The sequence below is a fragment of the Melospiza georgiana genome, chromosome Z, assembly GCF_028018845.1.
Source record: "Melospiza georgiana isolate bMelGeo1 chromosome Z, bMelGeo1.pri, whole genome shotgun sequence".
NCBI lineage: Eukaryota > Metazoa > Chordata > Aves > Passeriformes > Passerellidae > Melospiza > Melospiza georgiana.
Genome location: NC_080465.1, coordinates 65,672,605 through 65,689,412, shown reverse-complemented (window position 1 = coordinate 65,689,412; position 16,808 = coordinate 65,672,605). Strand labels below are relative to the sequence as shown.

At 35.7% G+C, this 16,808-nt stretch overlaps 1 protein-coding gene across 4 annotated transcripts in view; it reads right to left on the bottom strand.

Moving 5' to 3' along the window:
* The window catches only part of FAM172A (family with sequence similarity 172 member A), a 254,598-nt gene that overhangs the window by 224,524 nt on the left and 13,266 nt on the right, over window positions 1-16,808 (bottom strand). For 3 of the 4 annotated variants that reach the window (XM_058044104.1, XM_058044106.1, XM_058044105.1), the window contains 3 exons: window positions 8,998-9,123; window positions 5,693-5,794; window positions 3,012-3,112 (listed from right to left, as the gene is read on the bottom strand). In XM_058044104.1, the coding sequence (XP_057900087.1) occupies window positions 3,012-3,112; window positions 5,693-5,794; window positions 8,998-9,058 (264 nt within the window). In that variant the 5' untranslated portion in view covers window positions 9,059-9,123. The remainder of the gene's footprint in view (window positions 1-3,011; window positions 3,113-5,692; window positions 5,795-8,997; window positions 9,124-16,808) is intronic. The other variant, XM_058044107.1, reaches the window with a different exon arrangement.

The window sequence follows — 16,808 nt, the reverse complement described above, 5'->3', positions numbered from 1 at the left end:
TTTTTAAAAAGCAAATGGAGAGGCTCTCTACAAAATTCAATGCCACAATAGCAATGACTGAACCAGAATCACAAAATCATTAACAGTTCACTAAATTGTCTATTAACAACACATATCAAAAGGCTGCAGGAAAAAACCGTGTGCCTGAAATAACTGATCAGTGAATGAAGAAAAAAAAAGATATAAGGAGAGGAGATGTATGGAAACCATTTTGATTTTTGAAGAACCAATTTCCACACAATCAGAAAAAAGGCAGAACATCACAGACAGTGTATTCATGATTTTTATCAGCAAAAAAACCCCATGGATAACCAAATTGAAATTTATTAATGCTCAGAAAAGAGAGAATGATGCTGGTATTATAAGGCCAGGGAGTACACTCACTTCTTAAAATCAATAAAACACATTAAAAACACTCCACAACAAACAAATATATATATATATGTGTGTGTGTGTATATTATGTATGTGCACAGTAAAAAAAAAAGCTTTCTTGTGCAGGATATACATATTCTTTAAAAATTAGAAAACCAGCATGCAATGACTGAACTAACAATGGAAACACTGAATACATAAAACAATTTTGTTCAGTGATACAAATATAGCTACTTCATTATCTCACTGGATGGTAAGCTACATAACTGAACCCTAAATGCACATTAAAGAACTCCTACAACCAAAGGATGATGTTTCAAAGCAAAGGCCTAAGGCCAGATTTTACTACATCACTTTACAAATCATTTGAGTGACTGCTTCTTAAGCTACCACAGTTTGCTAAACACATCTTCACCTTAGACTACAAAACAGCTTATCAGAGGGTGATACACCACTCCAGTATTATTCAACGTTTGCATCAGTGACCCACTAATTTATGGCACAAAACAAGATTTTATTTATGTGAATAAATACCAAGGAGCAGCACCTCCTGTGTTCCCAAATAACTACATCAAAACCAGACAATGGAGCAACTATAAATCTGCGGCTTGTTCAAACAATTATGTGGTACTGAGCACCTAGCAGAAAAAGACTGAAAGACAAATTAGGGAGTTTTTTCTCTAAAAACACAAAGCAGACAACTTGGAACAATTCCCTGTCAGATATCTGACCTTAAGCCTTCCTTGATCTTTACCTACCAATATAAACAAAGTGCATTTTAAAAGATCATTCAAACTGGAACATGGAGAATGACTATAACTAAGGAAGATGTACAACACAGATCACAGATACAAGATCCCTGGTCCCAGAAAAAGTGCACCAAAAAAAAAAGTCACAAAAAGCTTTTCATACTACTGTGGGTTGAAGTACACATACTTTTCAGATGCACAGAATGTGAAAGCCGCCATGTATTTCCAAATATGCATAGGAAAGTGTGGTGACACAGGAAGCCCACACTGATCTTTAGAGTCATGTCTTGTCCAACTCACTTACTTGGAAAATGGGAATATTTGAACAGTGCAGACACACAAAACCATCCACACACACAGGCCATGCAACAGTATTTTCTCTCAGAAGAAGGGTGTATCAAGAAACAGCACTACCCCTTATTTGGAAAAGTATACAAAGCGGAACATGTGAGAAGCACCTGCAGTAGCCCCACTCACTTTCTACTCCCTGCCACAGTTCTTGGCAAAAATTATGAGAATAAGGTAAAAAGCAAGCTTCATCAATCCCTGGCAACAAAGCTCTGGCAGGACAAACAGCTGGGCAGCTGCAGCAGAGAGCCCAGGCTGACAAAAGCTGAGCAAGCAAGCAAGGAGCACCCCCAGAGGGCTGGAACACCTCTCCCATGAACCAGGCTGAGTGACTTTGGGCTGCTCAACCCAGAGAACAGACATCACCAGAGGCATTACAGCAGCTTCCAGTAAAGGGGCTACAAGAGAGCTGGAGAGGGACTGCTGACAAGAACATGGAGTGATAGGACAAAGGGCAATAGCTTCAAACCTAGCAAAAGCAGGTAGCTTTAGATTAGATGTTAGGAGGAAATTCTTGACTGTGAGGGTGCTGAGGCGCTAGAAGACTGCCCAGAGAAGCTGGGGATGCCCCAGCCCTGTCAGCCTTCAAGGTCAGGGCTTCAAGTACCCTCATGTAGTAAAGGTGCCCCTGCCTATGGCAGAGGGTTGGAACTAGACGACATTTAAGGCCCCTTTCAACCTAAACCAATTCCAGGATTGTACGGATAAGGCACTTTTCTTCCTAAGGCACCATTATGCACAAACAAGCCCTGCTTTCCTGCAAATGGCTAAATATCTGCCTGCTGATGTAAAGAAGTGAATTGATTTCTTATTGTGTGCATAGCTTTTATTTTACCTATTAAACTGTAACTCAGCCTGTGAATTTTTCATTTTTACCCTTCCGATTCTGTCCCCTATTCCACAGTGAGGAGTGAGCAGGTAGTTATGGGGGCTGAACTGCCTAGAAAGTACCAGTAGCATCCAAATACACCAACAGATAATGAAGCAATTAATCTTCAGATTTCTGTTTTATTTAGTGGTTCTTGGTATCTCCTGGTAACATGAGAAAATCAACCAATGCATTTATCTTCAGCCAAAAAGAAAATTGTCACAGCTTTTTAATCCATGAGGTGACTAAGGTTAAAGAAAATACTGTACTGCATAATCTGACTTATGTAGGTAGATGATATTCTATTATGAAGATATACTAAAGTCAAACAGTAATCTAAATCACCACATAAACTATATAGCAAACAATAGAAATTACTGTTAGAGCATTAATATGCAGTAAATCCTGAAATACTTTACATTAAATGACTGGAACCTCACTAAAACTTTATTAATGTATGCAAAAATATTGCATCTACAGAGAAACAGAACAAAATCCATAGCACATGAACACACACACACATATATACATACCCACATATACATCCACATACAGACCTTTATATGTACACATATACACATATATATGCGCACATATATTAAATGTGTGCATATATTTAAATGCTGCACAGAGGGATATACATACATGCATGCACCCACACAAATTATGTACCTCTCCAAGGGCTTCATAGCGCTTTTGGTTCCATCTATGCAAATCTTCACGATAATTAAAAACAAATGGCTCCCCAGTTTTAATGTGTCTTAACTGCCCTTCTGTAAAAGAAACAAAATCATTATAGTTAATATACTTCATTAAAAGTAACACACTCAATTGCTGAAAATTTTAAATGAAGTCTACATCTAAAAATCCAGCCATTATGAATTCCTCCTCATTTTTGGTTATAGGCTTTTTAACAGAAAACAACTGTAGCATAAAAAATTGCACTCCCATTTTATTGTATATACTGCTAGATTACGCTAAACAGAAATTATGACAGTGAAATTGCACACAGATATCAAATGCCAGAGTACTTCACAAGACATATTTACATCTCAACTGCTATGAATTAACAGTGAAATGTAAACATTAGCAGTTAATATTTGATCTGCAGGTGATTGAATTGTAACTACAAATCTTCTAATTCAAAACTAACTGCATTATAAAGAAATGCAAATACAAAAGGGAGCTGGAAGCTGGTAGTAAGAGAAATATTTATCTTCAAGCTTAACAACTTTCTAAGCTAATCTGAAAAGAACCATGTCTGCAGTTAGGGAAAATATCTTAACCCCAAGATGAAATCAAGTAAGACCTCCTAGATTTAGGGTTCACTGAGACTAAAACAGTAGAATAAAGCAGAATGCTTGTTCAGAGCAAAACTACATGCTACTTTTGCTCTCATTGTAACTTCCTGTAGCTGACCTTGTTTATAGCCAAAGTTAACGCCAAACCCAACCACTTGCGAAGACATGGACTGTGTTAAAACAATGATAATAATAAAAAGGCAACCAGTAGGAAGCCAACTACAAGAACAAATATTTCACCAACAATGTTTCAGCCTATCAGACAAAACACAAGTTATGATAGAAAACTGCAGTATATCAGTGAAACATTAAAAACAGTGATATGTTCCATTAAACTCTCAAAGCTGAAACAAAGGTTCCTCTGTAGTGTTTCCTCTCGGATAGAAAAAAATTACTTGGTTCATGTATTTACAGAACTTTTATACTTTGATTCCTGATGCTTTAAATAAAATGTTTAAGATCTGATGTCTATGTTATGTTATCTGACGTCTAGTAGTTATGCTTATCTGCTGATTTAACTTTTTTCCAGACCTGCCTTACCTCATGTACTAGATACCATGGAAGTATTTCTCCACAGTTTCCTACCCCTGTGTTGGGTTCAAACATCCTCCTTCTCATATTTTTCATAATAACGTTACTTTCAGCTGCTTCTTCTCAGATACATACTCTTCAAACATGGCATTCATGAACATGAACTGACTCTTGCCACAAGTAACAAATATCTGGTATATTTTTCGTTTTGACTTTCTGGAACCCCTGCCTCATTCAGATTTAAATAATCTAACAAAAAACTTCTGTACTTTTCCACCATAAAAAGAAGCATGATTAAGACATAAAAATACATGACTGAACATTTGAATTAAATATATAAAAACAAAATGGTGACTTTTTTGCTTTGCTGACCCTTAGCATATGTAATAGGTTTTCCTCCATTCTATGGAAGTCACTCAGGCTGTGAGGTTTAGTAATGGAATATTCAGTAAAATAATTCATTCCCCAAAATTTAAATTTCAGCCCTTTTTATCAGCCACATATGAACCATTAACTCTGAAGTCAGTAAGGAAGACAGACACTGTGCGGATCTAAAAATAAGGAGCTGAAAAGTGACAGAGCTGAACTCCTTCCATCAAAGAAAGAGCATCACTTTCATGACACTTTTAGTCTCTAAGTACCTACCTGTGAAAGCCATCAGGGTATTAAAAAGCTAAGTGTTGCATAAATGACTATCATTTAAAGGAAAGCTCTTTTTTTTCCTTTAAAAGTGGAAGATGTGAAACAGGCAGATTTAGAAACTAAAGTTCCTCTGTTCACAGAGCAGGCACTGCAAAGAAGTAAAATTGTAAACATTCCCATTTGTTCTACAGGTTTTAAACAATCTTGAAAGAGTCACTTCTTGCAGTCTGGTATTACTTTAGTTCAGAAGTTTGTTTCTCACCTGGATTTTAAAATGCATGCACTGGAAATTATAAATACTAAGTCATTTAACACAGAGACTGAGCTAGCTGGAAGTACTTGCTTGCAGTTGTCATATACTTGGCTGCAATGTAAAATTATGTTCCATACCAGAAGAGACAGTCTATCATATTGCTTATTCTTCTATCAACATACATAGGTGTTTTCCTATTGGTATTAATGGAATAGCTGGGGCAAATTATTATCTAAAAAACAACTTCTTCTGTAGAAATAAAAATTTATCAGGAAATAAAACATTCCTTAAATGAGTGTCCAATCTTTAATTCTGATTTTTAAATACTACAGAAATTACTTTCAGAATTTTTGTAACAACAACATTTTTGTAACAGAAAACAAGAAGTCATAAAAGTAGGCCCAGTACAACTCCACAACATTGTATGAAATGAGGGATTTTTGTGATAATTGTATGAAATAAAAAACAGGCCTCATATTTACAAGTCTATCAGCACTAAAGTTTAAAATTTCAATCCTAACAGGAAAGTACGAAATTTTAATAGGGACTTATAAGATATAATTCAACTTCTGATAACTGCTCAACATTATTCTACATATGGTCCTTACAAAGCATGTATGACTTACTTTCATTAAATATGTACTCAAATCCTTCCAAAGTATCAGGAAATTCAAGTGGTGGCTCATCTTTTTTCATTAGTTCATCCAAGTCTATTCTAGACAATAAATCTAAAAAAGGAAAAGAAAAAATACATAACGCATGCTGCGTCTTTTATTTCCTTTGTAAAACTAAAAACATGCATTTGCTGATATTTGTAGATCTTACAGACAGAAGAATATCCCAGTATTACTAAACACAGGACACTGTTATGGAAATCCTGTTCAAGGTTCAAAAGCTGGACTTCACTGCCTGTATACATACTCATTTATTTACTTATTTATTTACCTACCTATTTATCTCTATGTTAATCTAAAAATGTCCAGAGAAAGGGAAGCCACCAAAGACTTAGCGATTTGTTTCAATGATTCATTACCTCAATGTTAGAAAGTAAGTCTCTGAGGTATGCATCATGGTTTTAACATAAAGTTCTCTAGCTTCAGTTTCAATTAAGTGATAGCATCTTAAATGTCTTCTTGAGGAGTTCAGATTATCTGAGGACATCATCTCACTGACATTCACCAGATGTGTGACCACACCAGTCTTCAGCCCCTCCTTTGATACCCAGACTGTTAGGCCTAAATCCTTCGCTCAGCCACCCCCTTTAACAGCCCTCAAGGTAGAGAAACTTCCATCCACTTTACAGCAAGCCATGGCATACACATGCTTTTCAGATTAGGACTGTATGGCCTGGTACAGCCTACATAAAGTCACCAATGCAAGTACACTAAAATTGTGTAATCTACATTCTTTACCCTAGATTTAAGGATTTACATTTAAGCAGAGGCAGACTTGTGGGGACATCTTTACATCTACCAAACAATTACTGCTATAATGTGTAGTGTAATAGTGTACAATGATCTCTTCTCAATACATATCACAGTGCTATGTGTCTAACATATTTTCTGATTATTAATTAAAAGAAAAAAACAAGAAACAATTCAGCAGGATTTCACCAAAATACATTTTCCTACTTGTTCATTAGATGAAATTGAAGACCACACAAACATTCTGTTCCAGAGTGCTAAACTAACTTGAACTATAATTATTTCATAAATCAAGATACTGTGTGTTACCAAGGAAATACATTAAGTATTCTTAATGTTCTAAGTATATGGATTTTTACCTTTATTATTATCCAACGCTGTAGCTCAAGAAAAAGAAAATTGTTTGAAAAGACTAATTTTCTTTAAGTTTCATTCAGCATTAACTATGTTTCCATCTTTGTATTACTTAAAATGATTATTTTTATATTTTGTACCACTATTTTTGCTTGGTCTTGTTGCCAGTAGGCTACCCACATTACCTAAACTTAGGATTGACACATTCAACACTTTGGAATTTCTACTGTTTAAAATGTACTGAAAATTATCTTTAACATTCTTGAGAGTTCCTTGACCTGCACTTCTACAACTCTTCACTTTACATTTATTCCAGCATCCATGATTGTCACCAGCTCTTCCTTCTGAGTGATTCCACTGGGCAAAGCTGGAGGACCAAAAGCCACCTGGTATGGTTGTTGAAATTCAACATCTCTCCAACAAGTATTATGGCTTCTCAATATCTCTGTAGCATCTAAATGTCTATATAACACCAGATACTGATTGGATGATTCTAAATCTGTCTTTGTCAGCCACAGCTCACTTTTACATCACATCTGTTTAACAGCAAGTCCCCTGAAATCCAATTCATGCAAGCAATAACGCGTTTGCTCTTGTACACTGTCCTTTGGAAGTTCTGCAGAAGCTCCCTTGGTTCTCAACCAAATAATTTGGAAAAAGAAAAGAATTTTGTCAAAGTGTCCCACAACAGGATGTAAAAAATGTGTCCTTTCTTCCTTTGTACTTTAAGAAGATCAAGGTAGCAAGTCTTTAGCACATCTTTCTCTCCTTGGTGAGGAGACTCCAGTGACACTGCATCCCTAGAATTTAATTTCACTTGAGTTTCCATACCATCTTACCATGATCTATTTTGAGATGTATTTACACAGAAGTGTCACTTACTATACAAAAAAAAAAAAAATCAATCTCCTGAGTATCAAGGACCATAGTGTATGAGGTATATTATGCTTATTCACAATAGGTACAGCTTGTCATGACTTACAGCTTTCATCAGTCACTACGGAGAACTGCACCTGTTCTGAGCTGAAACCACTGACACGTTCACTTTCTTCTTGTGCAACTTTTCAAATTAAAATTATCTAAAGTGTCTTACAGCTTGGCAATTCTTTCCAAATCTGATCTACCATTCTTACCTAAGGTCTTGGACTTTCTAACTCAATTTGAAATAGTTCAACAGAGTTGAAAACTGAGTGATCTGCAGGAGACCTTCTATAGCTAAATGGAAAATCACTCAATCACATCATTAGCACTAATCCTTAAAGATAATTAAATTAATGCCATGTATAAAATGAGAGTTTACTTCCAAAGCTGAACTATAGCTTCCTCAAAAGATACTAATTGGACAGAATTGGCACAAAGTTTTATAAAAGCACTACATAGTTTTCACCAAATACTTCACAAAAACTCAGTTGCAACGGAAGAAACGCCATCTATCATCACATGTAATGGAACACTGCTTTCTAATAATGCTTTGATAGAAATCCAGGATGTACACTTGAGTGGCAAACTGTTATTTTTTCTCCTTTGAAAGACAATTTAGAATACAACTGTGCGATGCAAACACTTTAAATCAAGGTTTGGTTAGTTTACTTGTAGGTCTTACCAACTTCCTGTACTTCCAAAGCTGAATGCCACTATCTAAAATATGCCATTTATGTAAATTATTTTTACCCCTAAGTCATTTAGATGTGTTTATTTTTTAAAACATACAATGGGAACTTTATTAAACCAATATGGATATCAATGTCCTGAAAGCCTTTTCCCTTTTAGCACTCTAGTCCGAGAGCTTTTTAAAAGCTGTAATATGCTTTTAAAAACAAAAGCATCACACAAATTAAATCAAAACTTCTGAAAACTAAGAACATAAAAGTCAGTCAACTTTCTAAAAGGACAATGATGAACATTTTAAAAAGCAATGAATAGTTTATTCTGTTACTCCTTACCATATATCATTATGTTTTATACCATCTTACGAAAATACTGATAAATGGACACACTGTTAGACAATAAGCAGCAGTACAGGTGGACTAAGAGTCTCTTCTACTATTGTAATTCCCAAGCTCTAACTTATAATCATATCATATTATTTTCCTTTCCTAAACAACAATTTCTGATGTGTCAATATATGTAAAAAAGGCAAAAAAGACTCATACCCTTTAATGCAGTGGTCTTCTCTTTTTCATCTGGACCTCCTTGCTGGAACTGAGCCATCATTTACCCAAACTATGAACAAACTCTGAAATACTGAGGTAACTGTAGATTAATATTCAAAGGATGACCTGAAAAAGAACAAGAGTTGGAAATGAATAAATTTACTGAATTCTCCTTCAACAGCTCTTGTCTGCTACTGTTTACATCACCAAAAAATATTCTGATTATTATAAGCCCAAAGTCTGACCAAGTTTGGGTAAAGATTCAAGTTCACAAGAATGAACAGTATCTCTCACTAATCCTTAAAGTACTTCTACCTAATCAAAACTACTCCCTTCATGATTCTATGTAGCATCAGTAAACAATAAGCCTTTTACAAAAGTGCAACACCTGCAAGTCAAAAACAGAAGATACAAGAAAAACAAAAGACAATCAACTGAACTTCCACAATCTTTATGGATTTTCTTCCTCAATAACTCCACTTTGTTGTCATTACTACACTACATAGTTTTGTTTTAGTAAAGGTATATGAAGCACACAATTTTAAGCCACTGTGATTTCCACAATACATTACTGGTATTGAAATGCATTTGTATTGTAAATGTATTAAAATATAAAGCTACATTTGTCCAGCTACAGAACACATCTCGGTGTATTCAAGACAAGACTTTACATACATCTATTTCCCAATTTCTCCTTCTGCAGAGAAGGCAAACCAGACATTCAAATCCACAAACTCTTTCATCTTGAGTCTGACACCAAGGGAGTGAACTACCAAATCACAATTGCTTCTTCCTTCCCAATAAAAAGACTTCAGAGCATTGAACTCTTATTCCCTTAATCTTTTTTTGGTTCTTTGTTTCATGTGTCAGTCATTACCAACTTGTTTTATTCTTCTCCCTCATGTACTTCATCATTGATGAGCTTGTATGAACTCTATTGTAACTTGTCAAAACAGTAACAGGATTCACCAACTGTACTATTGGATCCCTAACACTTAGACCTGCAAGAAGGAACGCCAAAATGATTAAGTAACAGTAGTTCATTCCATAGACAGCACAAAAAAACCAACAACTTAGCATAATAAAGACTAGTTCTCTATTCTACATAGACAAAACCTATTAGACATTTTCTTGTATATTAAAGGAGCACTTGTATATTGTATATTAAATACAGCAATTTAAGGAGGTGTTAGTTATTAACTAAGGAGAGGGTTTGAAGGATTGTTGTGATTCGGTCTTTTAAACTTGTGGGTCAAAAAATCCAATAATCCATTTTACAAGTTGGAACTATGGCACATTTTGACACCTTCCTTTGTAAAGGTTGTTCAGACAAAGCTGATGGGAAACAGCAATGCACTTTACAAGAGTCTTTATAAGACATAACTTCAAATGAGTTGGAAAGGAAAGGTCTGTTTATACTGAGTACTTCATAAATTATGACATGATTCCGTTAAAATGTGCATCTTTTGTCCAACCCTTCAGTGACCACTTATAAAAGCAATTACAAAAACAACAGCAAAACCACTGAGATTTTTGTGCATTTTCTAACCTATAATGTTGTCAATGTAAATATTAATAATTCTTAATTATTATTAATATTATTATGTAAATATGTGTGATTCAAAGGTTGATTCCCAGATATGTATGGTATTAAATATTTTCCTCAGATGCTTCCAAGCAGTCATAGAAAAAAGACTACGAAATACAAAATCTTGTCCATCTTGTTTGTACATTTGCAACACAAACCCACTATATTCTACATAGTAGTATATTCTAATAAATTCCAGCATATTCTAGTAAAGCATATAGAAAAGAAAGTAATTTCAGTTTAAATTATTCAACATGCTAAAAAATGACAATGATAGTGTTTTGCAATAACCCAGATTAAAACTACTCTAGTCATATGAAATTGGTTCTCCCTATACCACATTCAAAAATTCATAATTTGGTATAAGTAAGTTAATGTGGTTAAGAAAATACAAACAGGTCCTCAAATATTTGTTGTAGCCAAAGGAAGAAACATAAAATCTAAATTAAAAGATATAACTTGGAAAGTGAGACCCCACCCCCTGATCAGATAAATCAGTGCAGAGACCAGGAATCTTTGCCATTCTTGTCTCTGCCAGGGATACCATTCTTCTTCCTTTATTAGATGAAGACCCTGCCACTGAGTAGATAACAGTTCAACTACAAAGCTGAAAGCACCAGAGTAAATAAATCTGAATTTAGCTTTGTGAGGCAGAATTTACAATTCTTTTTGACAAAGTGAAAAACTGTTACAGCAGCCACTGGAGGCAGGACTTGATATCATAATGAGGATGGAACAAGTACACAGCACGTTATGCATTGTTTCTGTGAATACAGGATGTTTTGGAATCCCTCAGTGATACTTGTTTAATTAACTAAGAGAATAAATTACTTGAGAGAGTTGGATTTCTGTTCTTTGACAGAGAGGTGCCAAATCCACTACTGATGGTATAAACAATGGAAAATTATGAAATTCTGAATGGTTCCATATAGGCAAAGCAGGAATTGTAGGCATTCATTTCAAACTGCAGTTTATTCTAGTTATTAATTTAAAATCCCCGATCTTCAACTGTATATACTGACCACTTAACATAATTCCTAAATGCCATCAAGTTTCTTGCAATAAATACAGACTTTAAATGTGTTATGCTTAAATTTTTGATGTTCTTAAATGTGTTATTCAGACAATTATTTAGATTAGTCTTTTGAAAGCACCTCTGTGGAGTTTTTTTTTATAAGCTACATACAGCAAGTATACTTCCTAAAGCACAAGTTACTATTTCACCTGAAGAAATAGTTACAGCAAATAAGTTTAGGCATATTTACTTGTATGTATCTTGTTTGTGCATGAAAACTTACATATTCTGACACAAAGTATCTTATACACATTCTGTGCCTCTTTAACTCCATCCGCTGCAATACTTAAAAATAATTTGACACAGATATTCTTCTTTCATGGTTTCACATGAGCCAATAAGGCTGCATTTTCATTATACCCCTGCTTATGTAATTACAGAAACTGGCAGACTCAAAACCAATGGTCAAAAAATTAATTTTTTAAAAACACACACATAAGAGAACATACGCGTATTTCATGTTGTTGCCCGTAAAGTGATATTAGAAGCTTGGACTACAGACCTTGTGATGGCATAAGTTGTATTTTTTTAAATCAAACTGATACCATATGACGCCATATCATATCCATACACATAGTACACATATGCAGGTTTCAGCATACTTAAAACACTCTTCATTGGGCAAATGCAGACATAAGAGTGACAAAAAAAATATTTTGCTCTAAATTAGAAACACCTGAAGCTAAGTGACAAATATGACAAATACTCCACAGAAAAGCTATAAATTACTGTAGCATTAGCAAGACAGAAATAAGAAAAAAAACATACAAGTATCTTCAAATAGCACAAGTCCTTCAGGCTTATCTGGATACAACGAGGAGGTGTTATCAGAATGCTTATTTGTACTGCACTCCTTTATTAAAATATAATAGTATGAGGGTCCTATTCTTTGTAAACTGGCATCCCAAGCAAGCTAGGAACAAGTATGGGTTAGATCTGTATAACGTGGCTGATGACGGATTAAGACCAATTCTTCTTCAAAGAGATGACTGGGTCACAGTTTGCCTCAAGTCCCTAGTTGGTATTGTCTCAATAAAGCAAAAAAACCAATAATTTATCTTAGCAGTATTTTCTCTCTAATTGGATTTTCTTTTCCCACTTTAAGGACACTACAGATGGCATCACTAACTGCATCAATTAAGGCTGTACATCACTTTCCCTCACTTAAAAGAATGTATTTTTAAGTGCTTATTGGTTTACCCAACCCAGCTCTGAAAGGCTGTTATTTCCAGTCTGCTTCAGATTAAATGGTTTTGAAAATGTCTACCTCTAGTATAAGAAGATTCAGAGAGAGCATCTTGTGGTCGGTTCTGATGATGTTAATGAGCAGCTACAGCACCTCCATGTTAAGGACAGGATTTCTATGTTTGAGATCAGAAATTTAGGATCAGAGGACCAGCTTAGTAGTATGTACTTCTTGCCATTAACTACCCTTAAAGCCTGTCCTGCTCTGTTGAAGTTAAAATGGCCTTTCTCACGCATTTAGCACAGACTTACTAAGTCTTACCAGAATTTCAAGAAACTTTACCTAGTTGTCCAGAGTATGTTTCATACCACTGCAAAAGGCAGAGGAAAGATGCACAGGAAGGGATTAATAGATGCTAGAAGGGCAGAAGTAACCACTTAAAATATAAAGAAACTGGCAACAATCCTTACGCCCCTGCATCTCAGTAGATCTGTGTACACTACCAAATGGTGGTAGAACTTGCTAATAAAGTACACAACAGCAGTCTGCTCTAACATTTGATATAGTAGCACAGCAACCACCTACCAGCTTTATTTACCCCATAAGTTCAAACAATGGATGACCAGGAGCCATGTGCATTAGCAGGATGTGTCAACAACTCATTACACCAAGCGGAGTCAAACCAACTCCACACATTAAGATTTTAATGATTTTGGTTTAACTTCCTTGAAATGCTGAAAAATACCTTCATAAGAATATCCATATTAACACAAGCAGGAGAGTCAGTTTTCTTCATAGTAGCTTGCAGGGTTTGGATTTGTGCTGAAAACAGCATCATTAACACTCTGAGCAGCGTCAAGGCTCCCCTGGCTTCCATGTGCTGCCCTACCAGCAGGCAGGCAGGGGTGCACAAGAAGCTGGGAGGGGACACAGCCAGGACAGCTGAGACCAAATAACCACATGATGACACACAGCAATAAAAACTTGGAAAAGAAGAAACTGGGAATGTGTGGAATGACATTGTTTGTCTTCCCAAGTTACCATTACACGCGATGAAGCTGTGCTTTCCTGAGGATGGCTGAGTATTTGCAACGCCTTGTTCTGCTTTGTTGGTGTGCACAGCTTTTACTTCTACAAAACTGTCTTTATCTCAATCCATGAGATTTCTCACTTTTACCCTTCCAGTTCTTTGCCCCATCCACTGTTTGGAGACTGCAGGTGCAGCCAGAGAAGGACTTGCCCACCTACTGTGGCTAATTTACAACATCACAATACAGTACTTTCTTAAATATGCAAACTATCAATTATTAGGTATACAGGACCCTTCTTCTGTTGACCTAAACAGACAATTACCTAATGAATCAGGCCATCAACTCTGGGGACAGAAAAAGTGACCCAGCAGTAGGGTGGGAGAATACTGCCCAGAGAATCCTATTCAGAGAAGAAATATGCAGGTGATTTGTACCCAACGCCTGAAAGATAAAATGTTTGCAGATAACCTCTTTGTATATTTCTCATTTCCTGAGCAGGAAATTCAGCCTGGATTCCTGCTTTAAGAAATAAAAAGAATCTTCTTTAGCTTTCCTAATCTCAGCACCTGAAATGAATGGACACTGATGAATAAGACATTAATTTCAAGATGCCTTCACCATCACCTTCCTCTAAAAAGTTGGAAGAAATCCTTCACAAACAGCAGATGTGAGGGAAATTCCAAAGAATTAATGCTTATGAAGAACTAACGTCCCACAATTGAAGCATCAGGAAAAGTCCATGTAATAGGAAAGTAAAAAAAAAAAAAAAAAAAGACAATAAAGCAATTTGGAAAACAGTTGTGTGCCTATTTGTTTATGCTCCTTATTTACAGAATAAGGTTTTCCAGGCAGTGTACTTTACAAGGAGTTAAAGGAGTTATGAGGACTTGGTAGAACATTACTTCATAACGTAGCTGAAATTGCCCTGTGATAGTTTATAAAAAAACTGTGTTTGGATGAGATTTAGATGCTTGTACTTTGTATTGCTGGTTTAAATAGGATTTTGACTTGAAAGATGGAGCGGAGAAGACTGACTCTCAATAGCCTCATCTCTGCACATACTAAGCAGTTGCAGGACAAAGCCAGAATTTATTTTTTTTTTTAATTGTCTTTTCTCAAGAAATCTCATGAGTCAGTTGGGAGAGAAATATGCCTCTGAACAGAGAAAAACTTGAAGACTATTAATAGAGTCTTCTCTTACGAGAGACACCAAAGTAATCTTCCAGAGTGCCAGAGAAGAAAGAGAGAAAAACTGGAAAATTCTAGGGAAATGGTTTCTGCTCAGGCCACCACCAAAAGCTGCTAAAAACCCCTAGGCCATATAGGCCTATATGTCTAGTACTCTAAAATTCCTTTTTTTCTCTCTCCTCCTTTGCTCTTCAGTAACAACACAACTTTATGAAGGATTGTCTGCCATGAACTGAAGACTCCTGAAAAGATCACATGCAAATCAGATGGAAATGCAGTGCATCCAGGTCTGTAGCCCAGATCTTTATAAACAGCAAGGTATTTGTGATTCTGCCTCAGACTCTGTGCTGAGAGGTGCAGTAAAGGAGGTAAAGAAAGGTAAGAGGCACATTCAGTTTTCTACAACACATCTGTTTCCTCCAACATCTTCTGGAATGTGCAGATGCAAATATATATCACCACCTCACCTGACTACTCTGCATCTAATGCAAATACTGCAGATGACACAAAAATATACAAAACAGATGAACACTATGCAGAATCAAATCATACACAACTGAAAAGAGCATGCAGGGCTACTGGAGACATCAGTTCATCATCAAGTTATCTTATTTCAGAATCACACTAAAAAGCCCAAATCCCCATAGTGTACATACCTCTTCTTTGTGGCAACGTCTGCCTCAAGAGATCTGCCGTACAGCTCTTCCCACAGCTTTTCTTCCTGTAGAACACTTGCTTCTTCTGTGTTTATGATTTCTGCAAGCTTTACTAATATAGTACCTCAACTGTCTTTGCTCTGCCCCCTACCTGAGAGGCAGCATATGCTATATGGCATATGTACTATATGCTATATGGCATATACCAAGTACTGCTTAATTTCAACTACCTGGCAAGCAAAGCAAATAGCCCTGTGAAACACCTGCAGCCTTCAGATTTGCTTCTGCTAGATTGTCATAACACAGATATATATACATATATATAATTTTAATATATATGTGTCACAACACAGATATATATATAATTTTAATAATATAAATACATTATTCCTTTTATAATAATATAAATACATTATTCCTTTTAGCTCAATATTTAAATAATTTGATATTTTAATTCTGACTGCATCAAACTTGCATTTTTAGTTGTCTTCCATATCAGTACATCTTTTCTTTCACGTAACATTAAAAAGAACAAAAATATAAAAGCAATGCAAGTTTTATTTTCTTTACTGGTTCAGCTTTAAAAACTAAAAATACAATATTTATATAAAAAAAATATCCCATCAAGTACCTGTCAGTAATTGTAACCACACTTATTTACACAGTTTGCTACTGCCTGATCTACAATCTTGCTATCTCTGTCCAGAGCCAAGCCTGACGAAAAAGCTGTGACCGCAGCATCATGGAGTAGTCCAGGCAGGAAAAGATCTTGGGAAATTATCTAGTCTCCAACTTTCTCTTGCACCTTTTTTCACTAGGTTTTAACACGGCTTTAGATTAAGTAAGCTATGGTGCTGCCAAGATGAGCCTTAAAAATGAGGGAGATTCCACCATGCTTTTCAGAAACTTACTCCAAGATTTCCTTTTCCCTACACTGAGATGAAATTTCTGCTCTCACTATTCATCCCTTTGAGCAGAAAACAGCTTGTCTTTCCCAGCTTCTCTATCTTCTATGTACTGGATGACTGACGAAACCTCTCCAAGCTGTCTCTCCCGTGAGGTGCTGGACCATGTACACACAAAGGCA